This window comes from Chinchilla lanigera, unplaced genomic scaffold (assembly GCF_000276665.1).
Source record: "Chinchilla lanigera isolate Chin_1 unplaced genomic scaffold, ChiLan1.0 scaffold00017, whole genome shotgun sequence".
NCBI classification, from domain to species: Eukaryota; Metazoa; Chordata; class Mammalia; order Rodentia; family Chinchillidae; genus Chinchilla; species Chinchilla lanigera.
Genome location: NW_004955418.1, coordinates 30,075,067 through 30,098,072, shown reverse-complemented (window position 1 = coordinate 30,098,072; position 23,006 = coordinate 30,075,067). Strand labels below are relative to the sequence as shown.

General features: G+C 39.7%; 1 protein-coding gene and 1 pseudogene across 1 annotated transcript in view; one reads left to right on the top strand and one right to left on the bottom strand.

The window, feature by feature from the left end:
- Positions 1 to 2,672: 2,672 nt before the first annotated feature.
- Positions 2,673 to 9,190, bottom strand: LOC102010370 (annotated as a pseudogene).
- A 4,079-nt stretch (positions 9,191 to 13,269) lies between these two features.
- LOC102010059 (olfactory receptor 2M5-like) overlaps positions 13,270 to 23,006 on the top strand; it is a 43,307-nt gene continuing 33,570 nt past the window's right edge. Inside the window, exon 1 of the mRNA XM_013512879.1 lies at positions 13,270 to 13,468. Coding sequence (XP_013368333.1) covers positions 13,270 to 13,468 — 199 coding nt within the window. The remainder of the gene's footprint in view (positions 13,469 to 23,006) is intronic.

Sequence of the window (23,006 nt, the reverse complement as noted above, 5' to 3'; positions counted from 1 at the left end):
TACACATTTTCATTCAACCCTTTGGAACCACATAAGCTTGAAAGTTTGTGATTTTCTCATCTAGTCTACTCTTATTTAGAATTCTTACCTGTGTATTTATACTGTACTATATCATTTGATCTTTTCTCCCAGTGAGCTGAGAACCCCGTCTGCCTATTGATGTATGTAGAATACATCCATCTGTATAAGGCCTTGATTTATTTTTCTGAATAAAAATGATTGAGGGGTTTAGACTGTAAGGTAGAAGGCTTTTCAGTGTTTAATGCCCCCAAACTTTCCATGATTACAGTGATCAGCAGCACATTACACACAGCCACCCTATTCTGCAGTTTTCTCTGTGCCTACAATAACTCTCATTAGCCAAGCCACAGACTCAATGAGATTACGAGCTTACAACTTTTTAGCTTTGTATCTTTACTTTCATAAGGTTATGAGTTGACAATGTAGAGTATAAAACTGGCAAAAAGTTAAAAAGAGATACTAGTATAAAGGAGCTAATGTTTAAATATTAAGACGTAGGTCCATAAAAAGCATCAAAATGTGTTTAATTCATTTGTCGTCATTACCTTTAAAATTTCACTAAATACATGTTAACAGTGAACCAAATGTCTAAAGCAAACTTCATGTCACTTTTTAGGAAGTCAAAGCATTGAATCATAGAAAAACTATCTACTGAAAATATTATTAGAATAGAAATATAAATTTTTACTGTAAAGAATTCTACATTATTTATTAAGTTGTTCCTACAAAGTTAAGCATATTTCATCATTTAGTTAATTTTATAAAACAAATATTTATTGAGGACCAACTTTGAACATATTTCCATTATGTCTTTAGTGGACATGTTAAGTAGGCTATTCAAAGTGAGGAAAACAATGTTATGCATGTTACTTTACAGGATTTTACTGACCTTTCAAAGATCTTACAGATTAAAACAATCTATATCATGTTGGAATGTAGTGTACCCTTTCTGCTAAAATAATTTGAGATTGTGCCCATGTGGACATGCAAAGCAGTTTTAAATACTCTCATATCACTAGAACCATAGCTCAGTAAGCAAACAGTTTTTCTAAATGCAAAAGGATAGATTCAAGATATTGTGCTGCTTGGTTACTGAGTTTAGCCACATGGTGGTGCCTGCTCCACATTACACATGGTTTGGGCGGAAAAGATTCTTATCTCACTACTTAATTGACATAGCTCACGCAAATTAATCAAGCAGAAATGTGTCCATACAGCTTTCCCACACATCTGAATTCTGAGCAGCCTTCCAAACACATATCAAAGATTGCTGCAGATTTTTTTTGGCTAAATCACCCAAATCTGACATCTATGAGAATTAACATTAACCATCTAAATTATCTGTACAATCAACATTACCAGGCAAAGTACATAATGTGCTTCCCCCACTTGACATCTACCTCGAATTCTTTGTATGACTAGTTCTGCCTCTTAGGGTTGCTGATGTCTAGATTCTCTGTGATCAGCTGTAATCTCTCCCTACGTGTCACTATGCCATTTTTATGATTAAAAAGTCAATGCAGTTGGCTAGATGTAGGTAGTGAGTCATAAATTTTTGGAAATGAGCCCCGTAACTATTATTTGTTACTAGGATTGAGGGTTAGAAACTGGTGCGTACATCAGCTAAGATATAACTTAGCCAATTGCTTAGTAATTTGTCATTAATGTTCTAGAAACCTTTGTGGTGAATGACCCAGAGGAATAGAGTCCCCAGACTTTAATTAGCTTTGATCTCAGCACAAAATAGTGCACCTCAGAAATTAGGTGTAATTGCAGACTACAAATTAGGTGAAATGCAGATGTTGATTGTCATGGCAAATATTTTGCAGGGGGTTTATACATTACACTTTTAATCACTGAGAATGTTATTTCAAATTTATAGTCTATCAGGAAAATGTGAAAAAGGTTCTGATACATATTCTGCGTTTTTTATGCCACAACCACCATGACGAGGTCATTTCACATAAAACAAATTGTACTGACTTATTGTTCCATTTTCCCATTCTTTATAAGTACAAATTAAATGTAGTTTAAAAATATTCAAATTATTCTAAAAATTTCTGTCAAAATTAGCAAAATATAACTCCTGTTTCTAAAGCCAACATTTCATACATAAAAAGAATATTTGCACTTAATGTAATACCGTGCTAGATGCAGCTCTGTTTCTAAAGAAAATTTTAAAACTACCATGGAGTAAGCTATGGATCTTTCTGATTCAAAGAATTACTTCACAAACTGTTAATGATTAATGTTTTTTATTATGTAATATTTAGTAGTCATGCCCAATCAACAAGGTCAATAGAGACTTATAAATACTCTGCTGAGTATTCTAGCACACTATTACATTTTTTCAGTGTAGTAACATTAAAATAATTCCTCTATCCTTTATTCATACAATTTTGCAAACCAGGGAATAAATAAAGATATAAACATGCAAGAACTTTTCTTAAAGTAAGTAAGGTGAACAGAGGCTAAAATTGTATTTATTGATAAACCAGAGACTGATCCTGACCCTAGTAACACCAAAATCAAAGTAGCTCTTGAATAGTACTGTCATGGGTGCATGACAACTTATGGTCTCCTTAATGATCTGTCTGAGGTGATATTCTCCAAACTGCTAATATGTATTAACTCTTAATAAAAATAATTAGTCAAAGTTTAGAACATTCTGATCAAAGAGGGTACACCCTGCAGAGACTTTCCACATGCTCTTCAAATTTGCTCTGATCATAGTGGGGAGGGAACATTAAGTCACGTGGGGAACACTTCTTGTGAACATCAAAGCTGGAGTCACAGCAAAAGCCTGCCCATGCCCGTGTAGGTGCTGGTTTGGTGGATCAGGGGCGGTGGGCAGAGTCTCATCTTCTTTGCTATCCTCAACATCCTCTAAACCATCAGGCTGACTAAGGATTCGAGCAGGCTGACTGCAGACAACGTTGTCTTCCCAAGAGGAGACTCTCACAGGTGGCCTTTGGATTTCATCTTGGTGAAAAGCACCACCTGCTCCATCTCTTGTTTCCTGTGTCGCATAAGGGTTACCACACTGTAGAACTTGACAGCAAAAAAATGCACCTGTTTTGCTCCAAGCATGCACTGAGACCCTGTGAGACCTGCTGGAGATCATGCCCTTCCACTTTCCATTCTGTTTGGTTCTCTACCCTTTTAAGTGCCTTCTCCCTGGAGAGGTTTTTCCATCTGTGAAGTCAAAACATCTATTTCTTTGTCTTTCTCTGCCAGTCGAAGTTTATGTTTGTCCTCCATTTCAGCTAATTTGAGTTTTATATTCTCAGAAATTTTCACTTGTTCTTTCCATTTCGACTCCAGTTTTGCAAGTTCATCAGCATATTTGCTACATTTAGTTTTCTCATCCTGTAGGAGTTGGTCGCATTTCTTATATTTTTTCTGTTTTGTCAGCAATTTCTTTGGTCATTTCCTAGACCTGACCCTTCGTTAGCATGTCAATATCTGTCTCTGCTGCAGAAAGTATTGGTGACTTTATCTCTACACTAGAGGCAGAAGCAGATGAATCTGTGTTCATTGAAGCATCATTCACTTTCTGTTGATTCCCAACTTTCTTTCTGAAGACACTATTATTATTGGCCGCTTGGTTTGAAAACTTATTTATTTTTTTCTGGAGTCTCTGGCATTCTTTAAATTTTTCTTTATCATGCTCTGCAGCCATCTGAAGATGGAGTTTCAGATCTTCAATTTCTCTTCTAAGTTCATGTTCCACTGTATCAGTCTTTTCCTGATCTTTTTTCACAGCAGTCAGTTTAAGTTCAGCCAGTGCATCAGCTAACTGCTTTTTCTCTGTCTCACTTTCCAAGCATGCGGTATGTAAATCTGCCATTGTTTTATCTCAGACATGCACAGCATCACTAAGTTCTTTAGCCAGAAAGGCACCTTCTTGATGAGTTGCCTGAACTTGTTCCTCTGCCTTACGAAGTTGCTCTTTTAACAAGAATGTGTCTTCTTTATTTGAGGTTGTAAGCAGGAAAGCCCTTGGCATGTTTTCCTTCTCAGCCAAGCACAACTGAAGTCCACCAAGCTCTTCTTTGAAATGATCAATCATTCTTTCTTTCTTCCATCTAAATTCTTTAACATCTGGACCTCTGACACAAGTTTAGTATTTTCTATTTCTGTATTCTTCAAATGCACCTTATAAAGTTCTTTCTCATTCTTTTCAGTCTTCAACTGACACTCAACTTGGTCTCTTTCATATTCAGCCTTTCTGAGTTTGTCTTTTAAACTGAGTCAAAATAAAGTAATCTAAACATAAAGCAGAAAACATTATTAAAACAATGAAGTTATCTTTTAAAAGCAACATAAATACCTGTCTAATTCAGTTTCTTTTTCAACTGCTATGTGTCACTGACACAATATCTTCCTCAAGCTGGAAAGCTTTAGATGTAGCATCACTGTATCGCTTCTTAAACTTCTCATTTTCCATTTTTAAATTTTGTGATGCTTCAACGAGACCCATCTATTTCAAAGAAGTGATCCTCAAATAAATAGAGCAAACCAAGAGAAATCTTCAGAATTTACCTATTTGGCGATCACTTCTGCTCAGGTATGCAGTGCAATTTAACCACGTTTGTTCACTTGCAGGTGTTCACATCCTTCTTCCTCTTGGTTAAGTTCTCTTTCCATTCTTCCAACTTGTTCTCGAAGTTGTGCTGTTTCCTCTTCCAGAACAGAAATTAACCTTAGGAATTCTTGTTTTTCTTCCATAGATTTCTCAATTTTCAACCAGCTTTCGTGGACACCACTAACATGTCAGAACTTCCTTCATCTTCCGTAGCAAGCAACTCTTCAACTGGAAAGAAACTCAAAACTGGAAAGGTGTACTTGCCCCATTAATTTCGCGCTTATGGGTAATGTAACAGAACTGATACAATTCTCCATCATCATTTGGAAGGTAATATCCCTGAAATGCTAATACACAATTGATTATTGATTCTTCGACATAATGTCCAGGCATAGGGGACCATAAAAAGGTATAATAATCATAAGCAGTACTCCATCCAACCTTGAATATACCAACCCAGTCTTGGATGTGGATGGATATACAAAGTTAAAGTGTAATGACATTCCAGGTGTGCATTAGGAAGGTAACTCTTGGCCACATTTTGAAAGATGACATGGGCAAAATTGGAAGTCTGCCGTGGCACTTCTTGAAAGGGCTCCCGGGCCTGGGGGGAACATTAGACAGATTTCCAACCCTGAGACGCCATCAGCCGCCGAACCTCTTCTGCCACCACCACAGCATCCGCCTCCCCCCACCAACCAGCTATACCTACCTCCAAGGCAAATACTGAATGTTTTCAGATTCCCATCTTGTCTCTCTACTGCCCTGTTGACAAATAACTGAACGCTCTCAGGAACATGTGATCTACTCACCTGTGTGAAGATAGATGTCCCATATCACATGAGATTTTTTAGCAAATTCTGTTTTTATGTTGTGTCAGTTACTTTTTTATTTTATTAGTGTATGTTTATAATATGTAACAGTCATTTATTTTTGTAAATTGCTACATGGACATATCTTGATTGTTTTCTGTCCCCCTTGTCTCTGCGCATAAGCTTCCCTCTCCCGCTGATATCTTTCCCCATCCCCCAAAAGTCTGTCTTTGTTTTTTACCACATTTTCCTTATTTATATTTTGGGTTTCCCATGTTAAAAATATCATGCTATGTTTAACTCTTATTTCACAAAACATTATAGTTTCAAGATCCATTCATTTCTTCTCCCACAAATGATATGGCTCTTTATGGCTGAGTAAATTCTGCTTTGTATATATACTGTGTCATCTTTATCCACTGTCTCTTGATGGATGTGTAACCTTTTCCAGCACTTAGCTACTGTAAATTGAGCTGCTATAAACATGGCTGAGTGTATCACTGTAGTATCAAGTCTTCAGCTCTTTCAGAAGTACACCCAAGAGAAGTATACCTCCATCCAATGAAATTTCTGGTTTTAGTTTTTGAGGAATCTCCGCAATGATTTCCATAGTGGTTGTACTCTTATGTGCTCCTATGTACTCAGCACCAATGTACAAGGGTGAGGTGTCATTGGTTACCTAACATTTATAAAAAAGTTTATAGCTTTCAAAATTTTCTGTAGTGCTTCAGTAGTCTCATCTCTTTGAAATGTAATTTCTGTCACCTGTCTCCACCACTAGCTTACCAGATTCCTGAAGGTTGTGACGGTATTTCATCTTTCTCTATGATACTGATGTTTAACATCAATATTCCTGGAGCTTCAAAAATACTAATATGTTACCAAAAAATGAATAAATCATAATTTCATGAAGGAAAACAGTGTTATGATTTCTTGCTCTCAGACAAGGAAATGGATGTTGAAAGAGTCACGGAATTCCCAGTTTTCACCAATGTGTGACGGAGTGAGCGCCACTCTGTGGTGTTATCTCCATTTCAAGCACAGCGGGACACCCATCCGGAGTGTGTCACAGTCTTTGCTTTGGTTCTCGGGGCCCCCACCATGAACAGGCTACATTCCTAGCACATGTAATCTCCATGTCTCTCTGGATCTCTAACTTTGAAAATATTCTGAGACAGGAAATGGTCAGTATTTCTTTCTTAGGGTAAATCTATTCAGAAGAAAGGCAAAAACTAAAATGCAAGTCGGTGCATTACTGTCACTGCCACTCACATGCCTCCCTCCCCTCCAGCCCCAGCTCAGCCACTCTTGTCCAATGACCGCAAATTCGTAAGCCACAGAATGATTAGAAAGTCTCAGGAAAATTACAAACATCACATGACTGTTCTATCAAGGTAATAACCTTTGAATATTACTCAAGTCCAGTGGGTCATTTTTGCTTGTAGATGTTGATTTCCAAAGCTATTTTTCACTGTAAGGTGATATTCTCACAAATAGTGACAAAAGTCTCTAGGGAATGGCAAGACACACATCTAATGTGACCTGGACGGAGATCAATACATCTTCATCTGCATTGACTCAAGGGCCAATGTGTGGCTCCAGAATTAACTAGGGGTTAAATGTGAGTGGGGCTGGGATAAAGACCCTGAGGTTTTCTACTAAAGGAAGCAAACTCTCCTCACATTGATGATCTTGGTACTGGCTCCAGCTCTCAGCTTGGACCCTGTGCACCCCCGCACTTTCCATTAGTTAACGGGCTCTTCCACTTGCCCAATGACCAGAACCTTCTCTGTGGTGCATCCAGAGGAAAGCAGCCTCTTCCCCCACCCATGGGGCAGGGGCAGGGAGGAGACGCCTACCATTCAGCCTCCTCTGGGGTCATGGGGCTGTGATTGCACTGAAGACTCTCTGAGGCTTTGTACCTGCTGATGAACAAAGACATGAATTCTCTCAATACACTGTGACATTACCTTCTTGAAAACGTGATTTTTTTTCCAATAAAATCATCAACCAATGCAATAAACAGCTCAAAGGATGAATCCACATTAAGAAGTTGATCATAGAGAAGGTATCCTAGGAGTCTAGTGACTCATATCTAATTCTTCATGAAAAAATGTGACACATGTATCCAAAATCTATTGAAATTTTTATTTGCATAGAATTTTTTTGTATTTTGAAATTTCACTACCCAATTCAGGCTGGTCTCACACTCACTTTGTAGCTCAGGCTGGCCTTGAACTTGGAGTGATCCTTCTGCCTCAGCCTCATGAGTGGTGGGACTACAGGTATATCTGATAAATTCTTGATGCCCAAAATAGTACCCATAATCCTTAATTTCTGATTTGAATCTTTTGGGATGTTTAACCACAGACAGAGTGCCTGCACCCTGTCCTGGAAGTCTTTTGCACCATATTTTTCATAGTCCTTTTCGAGAGCCTACAGTGATGGATAAAGTGCTTCTATGTACTCTGGCAGCTCCATTATCCATCTTACCTGCTCAGATGAGACCCTCTGATGCTGGAGATGCTCATGATGAGTAGAGTAACCCATACTGTTTGTTCCATAAGGGGTTTTGCATGGTCCTTCTCCTGAAGTACCATTGAAACTTGCTCCATTTCTAACAAAGAGGAAGCTCCCATAGTTGAAAGTAAGGATTGCATTGATAACATCTGGGATGGCTTGACGGGCTGTATATAAAAAGAGATCCTGATCATTAATGGTCCGTCCTGCATGCCGGGCCTGCAGCTCTAACCAGATACGTTCATTTGATTGGTTAAACCAAAAAGCAGGTGTATTTTTGTGTCCTCTTTGCTCCCTGTCCTTCTTCTCTGAGACTGAGGTAAGCTTTAGCAAAAGTCATAATATTTCAAAACATTTTAAACGATCTGCTGGACAGTCAGTTCTAGAAGTCTGCCGTGCAGTTCTGGCTATAGGCATGGGTACACAAACAGGAATCTTCGCACTGCTACAGCCAAGGCTGAGGTAAGGCTTATTGAGATCTACATCTGGAATTGATTTTTTCTTGCAAAGACCCACTGACTGAGTCTATCATGAATGAGCACTGTGCATTTTTCTTATGATTACACTCTGCTGTTCTAAGAGTTGCTCTGATCTTTTTCTCATGCTTGTAACTGTATTCTTCCACGTTCTCCATTGTTTTTCCAGTGTATTTGTGTAGAAGCCAATTTGGTGCATTCATTTTTTTCTTTCATACTGAATCGACTAGCGGGCCTCCCAACATTGCTTCTCTGGTGTTTGATTGACATGCATTTCATCCGTCTAGGAGTGCTCGGGGGAAAGGTGCCATAAAGATTTTCGGTATTTGTTTCATCAGGAAAGTATTCTGGATCTGGTTCAGGACTCTTGCGAGCTGAATCTCTCAACACGCACTCTTGCCTCCCCGCCAGGCCGCACTCCTGCTCGGGTTCCTGTGGCGGCAGCTACAGCGGCTCTTCTATGGTGAAGGCGGGAGCGGGGACCAGCTCAATGACCACCACCCCTACTGGTGGTGCATCACATGCAAATTGTGTAGATTCCTGAATATTCATTATAATAGATTCAGACAGCACCGATGGCCTTTTTCCATAAACATGCTCTTCGAGTTATACTGGTGATGTGATCCTCGGGACTCATGCCACACTGTCAGAGTAATGCTCACATCTCATCACTGAAAACCCTCACGGTCACAGCGCGGCCCAATAGCTGCCCTGCAGTCACGAGAACGCACACACGCACCATCATCGGCATAGATATCTGCATCTCCTGCCATTTTCTGAAGACACTTTCCTGCTCCAATTGTGTGCTTGGCACAGATTTATAGAAAATCAGTTGACCTTAAGATCAAGGACTTATTTCTGAGCTTTCTAGTCTGTTTCCTTGGTCTATGTGTCTGTTCCTATGTCAGTAATATGCTGCTCTGCTCAGGTGTATGAAAGTCAGGTGATGCAGTCCCTCTGGATTTTGTGCTTTTTGCTTAAGATTCCTATGTTTATCCCATATCGTTTGTGGTTTTATAACGTGCGGTTTTTTCTGTTTCTGTGAAAATGTCACAGGGATTTTGACAGGGATTGCATTGACTCAACACGCTCCTTCAAGTTTTGTGAAAATACTAGCTAAATTAATTCTTCCAATCCATGGAGAAGTGTATTTCAGTTTACTTCTTTGTCAATTACTTTCACCACAGTTTTATAAGTTTTAATGTAGAGATTTTTGCTTCACTCATTAAATTCATTCCAAAGTATTTTAGGTAGCTATTTTGGTTAAAGTTATTTTCTTGATTGCTTTTTCTTTTCATACAGCTCACTGTCGGTTTATAGAAATAATACTGACTTTCCCAGTGTGCCAAAGGGCCACACGTGCTGCCCTGTTTACTGCAGCTCTATTCACCAGAGCTAAGATTTAGAATAGTTCTGGTGCCCACTGACAGCGGATAACGAAAAAGTGGCATATTCTATGCGCACAACAGAACACTATGCAGACACAAAATTCTGTTATTTGCAACAAACAGGTGGGACTGGAGTAGATGGCGTCAGTGAGATTAGCCAGACAAGACAAGCTCTGCACATTTCCCTTATATTTGGGAATTTAAAAATCTCATCTTAAATGACGAAAGAGCAGAGTAATAATTAGAGAAGCTAGGAAAAGTATGAAAAGAGGAGAGAAAGAGGGAGATTGGATAACAGGCACCAGCACACAGTAGTAGGACAGCTGCAGCATTGCAGGCGACCAAGCTCACAACAACCTACTGCACTTTTTATGAAGAACAGGAAGAAAGGGGCTTGAAGGCCCCAAGCACTGGTAGATAAGGAGGATGGAATGCAGTTATGTGGTGGAGCATTGAGTAGCATACACAAGGCCCTGAGCTCAATTCCCAGCACTGCAGAAATTAATAATAAGGGTATGAAAACTGTAAATACCTTGATCAGGACACAGTGTATGCATACAGCAAAACATTATACTGTACCCCATAAACATACAGTTACCGCATTACTGAAGGAAAAAATGTATGCATGAGATATTAAAATATTTTAAAGGAATACTGATTTTTGAACATTGACTTTGTGTCTTGTAAATTTGATCAACGTGTTGGTGTTAAACTTTTGGTTGAATCTATGAGGCTTTATATATGATCTTTCCACCAACAGGAAGCATTTCACTTATCCTTTCTTAATCGGATATCTTTTACTTCTTTCTTCTCACACATCCTGCTCTTGTTAGGACTTCCCTTAGGGTGTTGAGTGTAAGTGGTGAGAGTGGGCACTCTGTCTTGCTCCTGAGAAAAACTTCCGCAGATTCAGAAGGAAGGACGAGGCCACCTGCAGGCTTGTCCACTGTGGCTCTGGTTGTGTAAGTCATATCATTTCTGTAGCAGATCCGTGAGTGATTTATCATGAATGGGGAGTGAAACTGATCAAGTTTTTCTGCACATGTTAGGATGATCAGCTGGTTTTTGTCTCTTTATGTGTTACAGCCCAGTCACAGTCTTGAATATGTTGAATCCTTTGTAACCCAGCACCTAACTGCATTTGATCATAGTGAATGGTCCTTACGGTGTGCTGTTGATTGTGTTAGCATTTTATCTCAGTGATGTTCACATCTATGCTCCCTGGAGACCCTTGTTGTGTCCTTGTTTGACTTTGACATGAGAACAATGCTCATGTCATAAAATGAATTTGGAAGTATGCCTTCTTGTTCAGTTTTAGGAAGAATTTGAAAATAACAAGATTTTGTTCTTCTGTAAATATTTAGTAGAAAGTCATCAGATCCACACTTTTCTTTAAAGGGAGTTTCTTATTTTTAATTTAATCTCATGACTATCGATCTTTTTCAGTTTTTCCTTTTATGATTGAACTGGTGGTGCTCTCTTGAATTTTTCTGTCGATCATTGTATCTTTCAGACAGAATTTTTTCTACAATTTTTCTATTAGCCTTAATCATGGATGATTTTCCAGATTTCACTGAATTTATTGTATTTTCTGGAAGTCCACTGAGCTTCTTTGTGTCAGTTACTTTCAAATTGTCAGGTAGCTGGTGTATTTCCAGTTCTTCAGAGAGTCCTACAGATGATTAATTGTGCTCTTTTCAGGCTATTTCCTAGGTTCCTCATAGTCTGTCTCACCTTTCATCCAATCCACACATCTGGGAGAGCAGCAGCTCGTTCCAGTCTTCATAGACACTTTTTCTAGGAAGAGATTTCTTTGCTGGGGATCTTTATGTAGGAGCACCTCTCACAGTCAGTTTGTCTAGTATTCTGAGTGGGTAGGCCCTCTGCAGAGCCTGTGGGCCTTGCTGCTCAAGTCCTCAGCCTGGTACAGTGCCCAAGTCAGCAAGAGGCAGGCCTGGCCCTGGATCTGCAGGACTAGCCTGAGCCTGGGAAGCTGGGAAGTATTGGGTCTACAGGGCATGCCCACATGCTGCAATGAACCTGTAATCTGAACTCACCAGGGTACACTGGGACAGGACTGTACCCTGAATCCATGAACCTAGCCTGCAAAGAAAGGAGACCTGGAGCCTGAAACTGAGGAGGTGAGCCTGGTGTGCTGGTGTGGTCCAGTGGGAAAGCTTCTAGTGGCTACTTGGTCATTTGTCACACCACTGGGTATGCAAGAGGAGCAGGTGGAATGAATGAGTATCTGTTTGGCATGCTCCAGACACTGCTGAGTCTAGTTCACAAACAAGGGCTCCAGCTGCTGATGCTAACTCAACTGCCAAGACCCCAGATGCATATGTAAAAGTGCTCCACAGAATTACAGCCTGGGCCCAGCCAATGTTTGCCAAGGTTATCTAGCAAGAAGCATATGCGACAGCCTGAAAGCTGCACAAATCAGTTTCACACAAAGGAGGCAATAGGATTATAACAGATTTTCATTATCCTTCTCCTACTAAAAGACTTTTCTCCAAACATAATTCCATGGCCAGGAGGGATATCTGACTAATCATTTGCTTTATTTTTGTTATGGTCAAGATCTAAAATCTTACATGTCTCACATATTCAAAGGTGGGAAACTTGGAACATGAATTAGCTCAAGAGATTGCCACATTCCTGTGTAGAATAGGCCACTGATGAGGGTTCAGCTGAATATGCTTTTAAGGGAAAAAGTCTGGTTGGAAGAGGAGAGTCACCGAGGGTGTGACCTGTGTGTTCTCATTCCTGGATCTCCCCTTTCTGTCTGCCTCCTGGCTGCCATGGGATGAGCAAGTGTCCCAAGACTGGGCCTTTCATCCTGTTCTTTTGCCTTGATGCAGTAGATAGTGGGCTGAGTCCTCTAAAAACCATGGCCCAAAGTGAATCCCTCCTCCTTTAAATTGAGAATGTTGAGCATTTTGTCCAGGTGATGAGAAAGGGACTAAGGCAGATTTTAGTACAGAGAAATGGAGTGGCTGCTGTGTGCATTGAGCCACATGGCTTAGAAGCCTTTGAAACTGGTCAGTGGAAGGAGTTTGGAAAAGAATGGAGGTGCCAGCTAAAGAAACCCTAAAATGCAATAAGCCAAGCTTAATGGGAATTTCTGCCAGAATGCAGAAGATCAGAGTATTGATAGATGCAGACCATAAAGGTCAGGCTCAAGGAGTTTCAGATGGGAACAAGGGCTCCATTGGGAGCTGGACCAGAGGCTAGTATATCGCACCTGGCACAAAATTTGTCTTCATTTTACCCATGTCCTGACAGCTTGTGGGACACAGTAACTTAGGGTAGTGGACTAATTCGGAAGAGGAACTTTCAAGGTAGCGCAGTGTTCAGGGTGTAGTGTATGTATTGCTGACTCCTTTAAGCCAGTGAAAATCAAGAGCAAAATGGGAGAGGTTTGCAGTTTCATCAAGAGAGGAAGCACCTGAAATGTTGGGACAATGGGGAGCATGGTTACTAAAAGAAACCACTTAAAAGAAACCAAGTATTTTGTACAGAGACAAGAAGAACGATGCCTTCATGGCATTCAGAAAGAAGAAGTGGCCCCCTGCATCACTGTTGGAGCTGAGCTGAACCCTGAAAGCATCAACAGCCTTGATGACTGTGCCTTCACCCCTCCCCCACCAGCACAGGAACCAGGTTTGGTCCCAAGCAGTGCCTGAAGCCTGACCATAACCTGTGCCCCCCGCTGCACCCTTGTGGAATCTGGGCTGAATCTCAGACAGCTTCAGGAACCCCAATGAACCTCCCATACCCACCAGTGTGGGAGCATCTGCAACCACATCTTGACCCACACACCATCACAGGAGCCACACGGAGCACTGGTACCTCCAGTCCTTGCCCTGCCACTTCCAAACCATCATGGGAGAAAGGCTGAGCTTCAGGGAACATCCCAATCTTCAAAAATGACAAAAGGAAACAGCAAAATGCAATCTCAGACCCCTCCCCCATCCAGGATAAGTCCAGGAGACATCAACACAGAAGAGCTTGGAAGTCATACACCGGAAATTTGTGAAATGACAGCAACTGAAATAAAGAAACAACTCCATCAGGCCATACGAGACATCAGATCAGAAATAATCTCTCAGGTAAAAAAGAAATGATAACAATAATGAAAAAATTGTTCGGCACATCCAAAGAAGACATAGATGAGAAAACACAGGAGCATAGAAAAATGATGGAAATCTTGAATGAATAATACAGCAAAAACTCCATAAACACATGGAAATTCAATAACACCCTCCTGAACAACCAATGGGTCACAGATGAAATTAAAAGAGAAATTTAACATTATTTACCATCAAAGGAAAATGCAAATACAACTTACAGAAACCTGTGGGATGCAATAAAAGCAGCCCTCAAAGGGAAATTTATAGCAGTGAATTCCCACATCAGGAAAACAGAATGAGCACAAATAAACAATCTTGTGCTGCACCTCAAGCTCCTAGAAAAAGGCAGGAAAGAAGGTAGGAAATTATAAAGCTCAGAGCAGAAATTAATGCAATGGAGACTAAGAAAACCAAAGAATTAATGAATCAAATAGATGATTCTTTGAAAGAATAAATAAAATTGATCAAATCCTAGCCAACTTTATCAAGAAAGGAAAGAAAAAACTGAAATACATGCAATAAGGAATGAAAGGGGTGAAATCACTACAGATTCTATAGAAATTCAGATGATCCCCAATACCTATTATGAAAATCTTTACTCTCATAGGATGGAAAACACAGAGGAAATGGACAGATTCTGAAATATACATGGATTACCAAAGCTGAATGAAGAAAACAAAAAAATCCTGAATAACTCAAATTCAGCTAGTGAAATTGAAAATTTAATAAAAAATTTGCCAATGAAGAAAAGCTCAGGTTCTGATGGATTCACCACTGAATTCTACAAGAAATTTACAGAAGATTTAATGCCAATTCTTCTCAAACTCTTTAATGAAACTGAAAGGGAAAGAATTCTCCCCAACTTGTTCCTGCAGGCAAGTATTACCCTGACACCAAAACCAGAAAAAGAACCAACCAAAAAAGAGAACTGCAGGCCAATCTCCCTAATAAGTATAAATGCAAAAATTCTCAATAAAATACTAGCAAACAGAATGCAATAAATCATCAAGAAGATTATACACCATGACCAAGTGGGATTCATTCCAGGAATGCAGGAATGGTTCAATATACACAAATCAATCAATGTAGTGCACCATATCAATAGAGTCAAGGACAAAAATCATATGATCATCTCCATCGATGTAGAAAAAGCTTTTGATGAAGTCCAACAGTTATTCATGATAAAAGGTCCTACAGAAAATTAGCATAGATGGATTTTACCTCAATCTGATAAAAGCCATCTGTGACAAACCAACAGCTAACATCACTCTAAATGGCTAAAAACTGAAGCTTTCACTTTAAAATCAGGAACAAGACAACGATGTCCACTGTCACCACTCCTGTTCAATATAGTTTTCTAGAAATATTAGCCAGAGCAATTAGACAAGAGAGACAAATAAGAGGAATAAGGATACGAAAGGGAGCAGTGAAATTATCATTATTCACAGATAACATGATACTCTACATAGAAGACCCCAAAAATTCTACCAAAAGGCTTATAGAATTGATAACCAAATTCAACAGCATAGCTGGATAGAAAGTCAAGATTCAAAAATCAGTAGCGTTCCTGTACACAAATGTGGGAAAAAGGGGTCCAGAGGTCTGGTTGACGGCCGTGGCGGAGGAACGGGTCTGAGCAAACTCGGATTCGTCATGTCCTTGGCAAACCGAGTGAGTCGCCCTGCCTAGGTTGTCCCGCTCTGACCTCTTAGTTCTGCACCGCGCACCCCACCCCCCCCCGCCACTAGTACCACCTCCAAACCACGCCCCTAGCTCGCCTCCATTGCCACACCTCTAGCCTGCTCTATAAAACACCTGGTACTTCCGCAATAAAGTAGATCTGCACCATCAGCCTGGTCTCCAGTGTCTCCTTTCACCGTATGGCCACTTACCACAGGCCCAGGTCCCTCGACCCAAGGAGGTTCAACCTCACACAAACAACAAATAGACTGAGAGAGAAATTAGGAAAACCACACCTCTCATAGTAGCATCTATACAGATGATATACTAAGGAAGAAATCTAACAAAAGAAGTGAAAGATCTATACAGTGAAAAGTATAGTACAGTGAAAAAAGAAATCAAAGAGGATATCAGAAACTGGGAAGATATTCCTTTCTCATGAAAAGGAAGAATCAACATTGAGAAAATGACCATACTCCCAAAACTGTACAAATTCAAAGCAATCCCAATTAAAATACCATTAGTATACCTCACAGATCTAGAGAAAACATTCCTAAAATTCATTTGGAACCAAAACAGGCCTAAAATAGCAAAAACAGTCCTGGGCAACCAAAGCAAGGCAGGAGGCATCACATTCCCTGACTTGAAATTATCCTATAAAGCCACTGTGATAAAATCCGCACAATACAGGAATAAAAAACAGCTGAAAATCAGTGGAAAAAATTAGAAGATGCAGATACAAGTACACACAAGCTCAGCCACCTTCTCTTTGACAAAGGGGCCTAATATGTTCACTGGAAGAAAAATAGCATCTTTAATAAATGACGCTGGAAAAACTAGCTCTCCACATGCCAAATACTAAAAGACTAAAACTAGACCAATGTCTATCACCATGCACTAAAATAAAGTCAAAATGGATCAAAAATCTAAATAGTAAAACAGAAGCGCTGAACATACTGGAAAAGAAAGTAGGTATAAGTCTTGAAGGCATAGGAGCAGGCAGAGAGTTCAAGAACAAAAACCAAATTGCAGAGGAAATACTTCAAAGGATCACAAACTGGGGTCTTCCCTTATTGAAAAAGTTTTTGCACATCAAAAGAAATCATCAACAGAGTAAAAAGAAAATCCACAAATTGGGGAAAAACTTCAGCCAACTTCCCCTCAGACAAAGGATTTCTATCCAGAACATATAAAGAATTTTGAAATATCAGACCTCCAAAATTCAAAGGCCCAATCCAAAAATGGGCATCTGAGATGAACACACACTTCTCAGATGAAGAAATACTAATGGTGAATAAATACATGAAAAACTGTTCAATATCAATTGTCATTTGAGAAATGCAAATTAAAATAACACTGAGATTCCATCTCACCCAGGAAAGAGTGGCTATTATCAAGAAATCAACCAGAAAGAAAGGTTGGAGAAGCTGAGGGCAAAGAGGAACACTTCTCCACTGCTGATGGGAGTGTAGATTGGTGAAACCTCTGTGGAAATCAGTGTGGAGATTCCTTACAAAACTAGGATTAGAGGTCCCACTTAACCCACCTATTCCCTTCCTGGGTATTTTCCCAGAAGAATTAAAAACATCATACCACAGCAATATATGTGCACCCATGTTTTTTAGCAGCAAAATTTGTCATAACTAAATCTTGCAAACAACACAAATGCCCAACAACTGATGAATGGATAAAAAAGTTGTGGTATTTTATACAATACAGTAACACAGCTATAAAAATAAATAAACTCAAGTCTTTTATAGGTATATGGTTGCAAATAGGGACCACATTCATAAGTGAAATAAATCTGACTCACATGTGTAGACATTGTCCTATCTCCCTAGTGTAATAATATGAAAGAGTAAATGAAACCCAAAACATACAATACATACTATGAAAGGGAAAGAAATTGCTCAAAAGAAGAAACAACTGGGATAAGAGAAAAGAGAAAAGGAAAGAAAGAAAGAAAGAAAGAAAGAAAGAAAGAAAGAAAGAAAGGAAGAAAGAAAGAAAGAAAGAAAGAAAGGGAAAATATGTACGTAAACAAAAGGATAGCTGGAAATTGTACTGATGATGTGTAATGGTTTATTGAAAGGAACAGCTAATGCTTTAATTTTTTGACCATTTGTGCATGCTTTTATCTGGTAATCTGAACAACTAACTTGAAGACAGCGGTCTGCAGTATAACAACCATTGCTGATTTCCTATCATACTGTTTAGTGAAACTCTGTTTCATTTATAACTTTTATTTTTATTTTTTCTTTTTAATGGTGTGATCAATCTTGCATTCTTACATCTGGTAATCTGAGCAACTTCATTGAAGATAACAATATGTAATATAACAGCCGCTGTTAATTCCTATCATTTTGTCTGGAAATTTTGTATCATTCTTATTATTTTTGCTTTGTTTTGTCCTTTTCTATGTTGTTGGTATTTTGTTATTGTTCTTTTTTTATTCTTTTTAAAATTTTTTAAAAAAAAAAAGCAAAAAAAGAAGAAGAAATGCCCCACTCACAGGCTCAAGGGTGCAAATCTAAATTTTTCCTTTAAAAAGAGAACCCAGTGGTGCCATGCTCATTCAGGGACACACTGGAAAATGTGCTCCTGAGTTCAACCATCCAGACACTCAGAGGCCATTGCAGCCATGATTCAATGGGATCAAGCTACTGCTTGAACCGGTGGCAGACCTTGGTATCATCCATGTGGTGCTGTTTTATAAGTATGCAGAATGCAAGAGTTATGAGATCAGAGAGGCCTCCATCCACGTTTCAGAAGAAGGCCTAGGAATTCAGGAAATTGCCCCCTGAAAGGACAGTGCGTGAAGCTATGAGAGTAACACTAGAAGTGTAGTGGAGACCCCAGGGAGCTGTAAAATGCCTGGAACATGGATCATCTGCTGAGGAAAGCCATGGTGGTGAGTGGAATCACTCTGAGAGAGGCTATGAGGGCTGCTCTCAGCTGTGCTGTAGGAGAGGATCTACCCAAGCCCTTTGTAGCTTACATCTCTGCACAACCTACCCTGAATGCTGAACATGGATCTACAGGATTTAATACTTACCCTGCAGGATTTCAGTCTCACTTTAGTCCTATTCTTTCTACACCTCTGTTTATCACTTTTGGAATCAAAACCCCATGGCATTGATGTTGGAAGAATTTAACTTCCTTTTTTATTTTTATAGGGGCTCACAGCTAAGAGATTCTAAGAGGGGACTTCAGGCTTGGACTTTTCAGCAGTGCTGGGAACTGTTAAAACTTTGGTGACTCTTTGAGATGGACTAAATACATTCTGTGCAATGAGATGACATGGTTCTCTGGGGACCCGGGAGTAGAATAAAAGGTTTTGATATGGAATGTCCCCCCAAAAGTCTCACGAGTCCAGAGGTGGAGCTTTTGGAAGGTGAACTGTATGTTGGTGTCCTGCACTCATCAATGAGTTAAGGTACTGATGACTTTAGAGCAGAATGCTCTGTGGAGGTGGGGCCCGGTCAGAAGTGGGGTCACTGCAGATGTGACATGAAAGGGTGTGTTCTTGTTCCTGGCTCCTCTCTTCCTTCTGTGTCCTGGCTGCCATGGGATGAGCAGCTGTCCTCACCCAAATCCCCCAGCATGCTCTTTCTGCCTTGAAGCCAGGTGACTATGAACTGAAGGAGCCAAAATAGACCTCTCCCCTTTCAAGGTGTGGGTCAGGGACAGTGACTAAGGGAACTTTGTTTTCTATTTCCCCCTTTTACTTTTGCGTTTTCCTCTGCCATTCCTACTTTCTAGTATCTTTCATTTTAGCTTTTTTATTTCTCATTATTTCCATACTTTTACTTTACTGTACTACTTTTTTCTCCACTCTTTTAATTAGATTTTATCATCTACAGCATACCACCCAATCAGCCATACCACCTGATCAGCTATACCACCTGATCAGCCCTACCACCTGATCAGCCATGCCACCTGAACAGCCATGCCACCTGAACAGCCATACCACAAGAACAGCCATACCACCTGATCTGCCATACTACCTGAATGAACCTGATCTCATCTAATTAGATTTTATCTCACCTGATATACTCTCTTCTTTCCACTTTTTTCCATTTACTTTCATCATTCTTCCAACTTTTTTCCTCTCTTCTTTATGTCACTTCCACTATTTTTTCTGGCATCTCCGGCATCCTGGGGTTTCTACTACACTTTTAGTTTCACTTTCCTGGCTTCACACACTGCCCTCTTGGCAGGGAATTGCCTGACCTCTCAGGCCTTCAGAAATCTGGGTAGAAGCCTCTCTGATCCCATAACTCTTGCACTCTGCATACCCATAAAACCAGCACCACATGGATGACACCAAGGTCTGCTACCAGTTCAAGCAGTAGCTGGGCCCCTTGGGCAATGGCTGTAATGGTCTCAGTGAATCTGGAAGGCTGAAATAAGTGATATATTTCCTTAGGCAGCCCTGAATGAGCTGGCATCACATGGACTCTCTTCTCAAATGAAATATTTAGTTTTGCACCCTTGAATCTGTGCTTGGTGGGGAATTGCTGCTTTCTGAGATGCCCTCAAGGCATCTTTCTTCCTGTCCCTATACAACGTACTTGGCTTTTTAAAATACTAATCTTTTCAGGAGTGATCCTACCCATGACCTCACTTTTGCAGTTGCTTCCTTTTTGGCAAAACTAAAAAGTTTTAAAATCATTCCACTCTGCCATTTACTCCTGGTTCTCACTGTAGATCTAGCTAAAGACAACCAACAGTACCCATGTCACAGCCCTAATATTGGACTGCCTGAAATTTACTTCACCAGATTTAATTAGTCCACTACACTTAATCTTAGTCTCCCAGAGTCTCAGGACATGAGCAAAATATAGCAAATTGTCTACCAGGGTAAAACACATACATCCTCTATTCCAACTGCCAATGGAATCCTTGTTCCCAACTGAAATCTGAGTTTGCCTTTTACTCTCCACATTTCTATCAGTGTTCTATGCTTTTGAGCTTTGGCCAGAATCTCCCATCAAGCTTAGCTAACAGCATTCTAGGTCTTCTGTAGTAGGCATCTGTAAAGCTTTCCAAATTCCTTCCACAAACCAGTTCCAAAATTTTTTGAAGCACATGGTCAAGAATATGCACAGTAAAAAAATGCCAACTTTCTGGTACCAATTTCTGTGTTTCCCATTACTGGGACAGCATGCCTGAGAACCACAATTTAAAAGATAGGAGGTTTATTTTGACTTATGGTTGGCTGGCTTCAAGGCAGAAACAGATTGTCAGAAGGCTTGACAAAGGAAAAGGGGTTAGCCATGGCAGCAAGGAAACAGAAGGGAGGAACCAGGGACAAGAATACACCATTCTTAGCTATGTCTCCAGTTACTTCTAACAAAGCCCCACCTCTAATACTAAATCAGCTATGAAGGCATTAGTAGACTATTCCTCTGATGACACTGCACCCCCATGATCAAATCGTCTACCAAACACATAAAACTTTTAGGGGATATTTTAGATCTAAACCATTACAACAAGCCAATTCAATTTTCTTTCAAAGCACAGATCTATTTGTCATTGCACATAAGTGGAAAACGTCCAGAAATAGGCTTAATCATATGTGTTAACCTAATGTAGCTGACTGAAACCCAAATGATGTTATTATTAGCAGCAACACAGATGACTATAGACGTGGTATAGAGGAGAAATAAAGTATTTTCAAACATAAGATGTCTTCAAATGTCTTTTAATTCTTCAAGGCCCTTGCTCAATCTGGCTTTCATACTGTGGCCAGTAAAATATAATGTGTACTCTAACACCTTTCTTTATTTCATAATGTTTATTAATCATAATAGCCACACCCTAGACAGGTATTGGGGGGTCCAATTATTTAATAACCAAACCACTTCCTTCCTCTGAGTTGGGTGTACATTTTTAGCTTTCCTCTGCTATGTCCCAGCATCAATCCCCATCCATCCTACATATCCTGCATCAAGCAAAAATTGTGAATAACTAAACTTTCAATAGAATGTGTTAATCCATCTACTTTGTCCTTAAATTCAGCTCCTCTTGATCAAATTTCCTTGACAGATTATCTTCACAGAAGATTCTTTCTTGAGCTATAAGATCCAATTCAGATAATATTTGTCTCATGTAAACTGTTCTTTGATCATTCACCAATTTTCCACCTAGATAAATTTCCTTTCTTCTGTATACTGGCACAAGAATATACTTTTTATTGCAGTACTTATCTCCTATATAGTAATCTTTTTTAATAAATCATTTTGCTATATCATTACAGGATTTGGTGGATTTATTTCTTTTCATTAACAGAAAAAATTCCTAGCACAGAGTTTAGTATTTGTTGATTTTAATGAAATTTTCTTTAACTAATAGTGTTGTCAATATCCACTAATACTATGATAAACTATCTGGTAGCAGAAGATTAAGGTAAAACACTAGGCTACGTTAGTTTAAAATCCCATTGCTAAATGTAAAGAAATGGTAAAAGTTCAATGACAGTGCAACGTAGCTGTGATAAGCAAAAAAAGATACAGGGAGATGGACAGAAACTGACAGACACAGAGAAAACAGAACTAAGAAAAAGTGCTGTGTCCATTGTGAAAATAAAAGAAAAGAAACAGAAGTGAGTGAGACTTGAAATTTGACCTTGAAGTAGGGGAAGGTTTTAGAAACACAGGATACAGGAAATTCTAGGCAGGGGAAATTGGTTTAGAGTATGAATCCCAGGAAGAGAAAAGAAAGAAAAAAATAAATTAGAAAGAAAAATCAGTAACTGTGTTTATATGGGATCAGTGATTATAAGTCAAAGAAAATTTCACAATGAGTCTCTGGGGATATGACAGTAACATTAATAAAAAATTAACAAAAAATTAACTCCAGAATATGCAGTTAGCAGCGAGTTTGGAAAAACTCTCATTACGCAGACCATAGCAGAGCATTCCTCAAGGGCTTGGCACCCGGACACCTCTGTCCCTAGTGAGCAGCTGGCAGGGCTGCATTGGCAAGTGCGAGAGAGCTGCTCAGAGCCCTGCAGGCTGAGGTGAACAGAGGCGCAGTGTCTATCAAAGCAGCTCATGATCTCTGATTCCTGACGAAATGGCTTACATTAAACTGTGTATCGGCACAAACGGGCAGAAAGAGTTCTGAATACCTCACACTTCCTAGGAAGCTATAATACAAATCACAAGGTAAGAACCCTCGTAGAGAAGTAAACCAATTTTTCTGGCTTGTGAAAATCCATTCATAGTGATAATTCTGTCATTATTTCTCAAGAGAATATGAGGCTCAATCTTGGTAAATGGGCACCCGACAGAGAGCTACTGGTCGGGGCTGGGGATTTAGCTCAGCGGCAAAAGCGCCTGCCTGGCAAGTGCAAGGTCGTGAGTTCGGTTCCCGGTACCGGA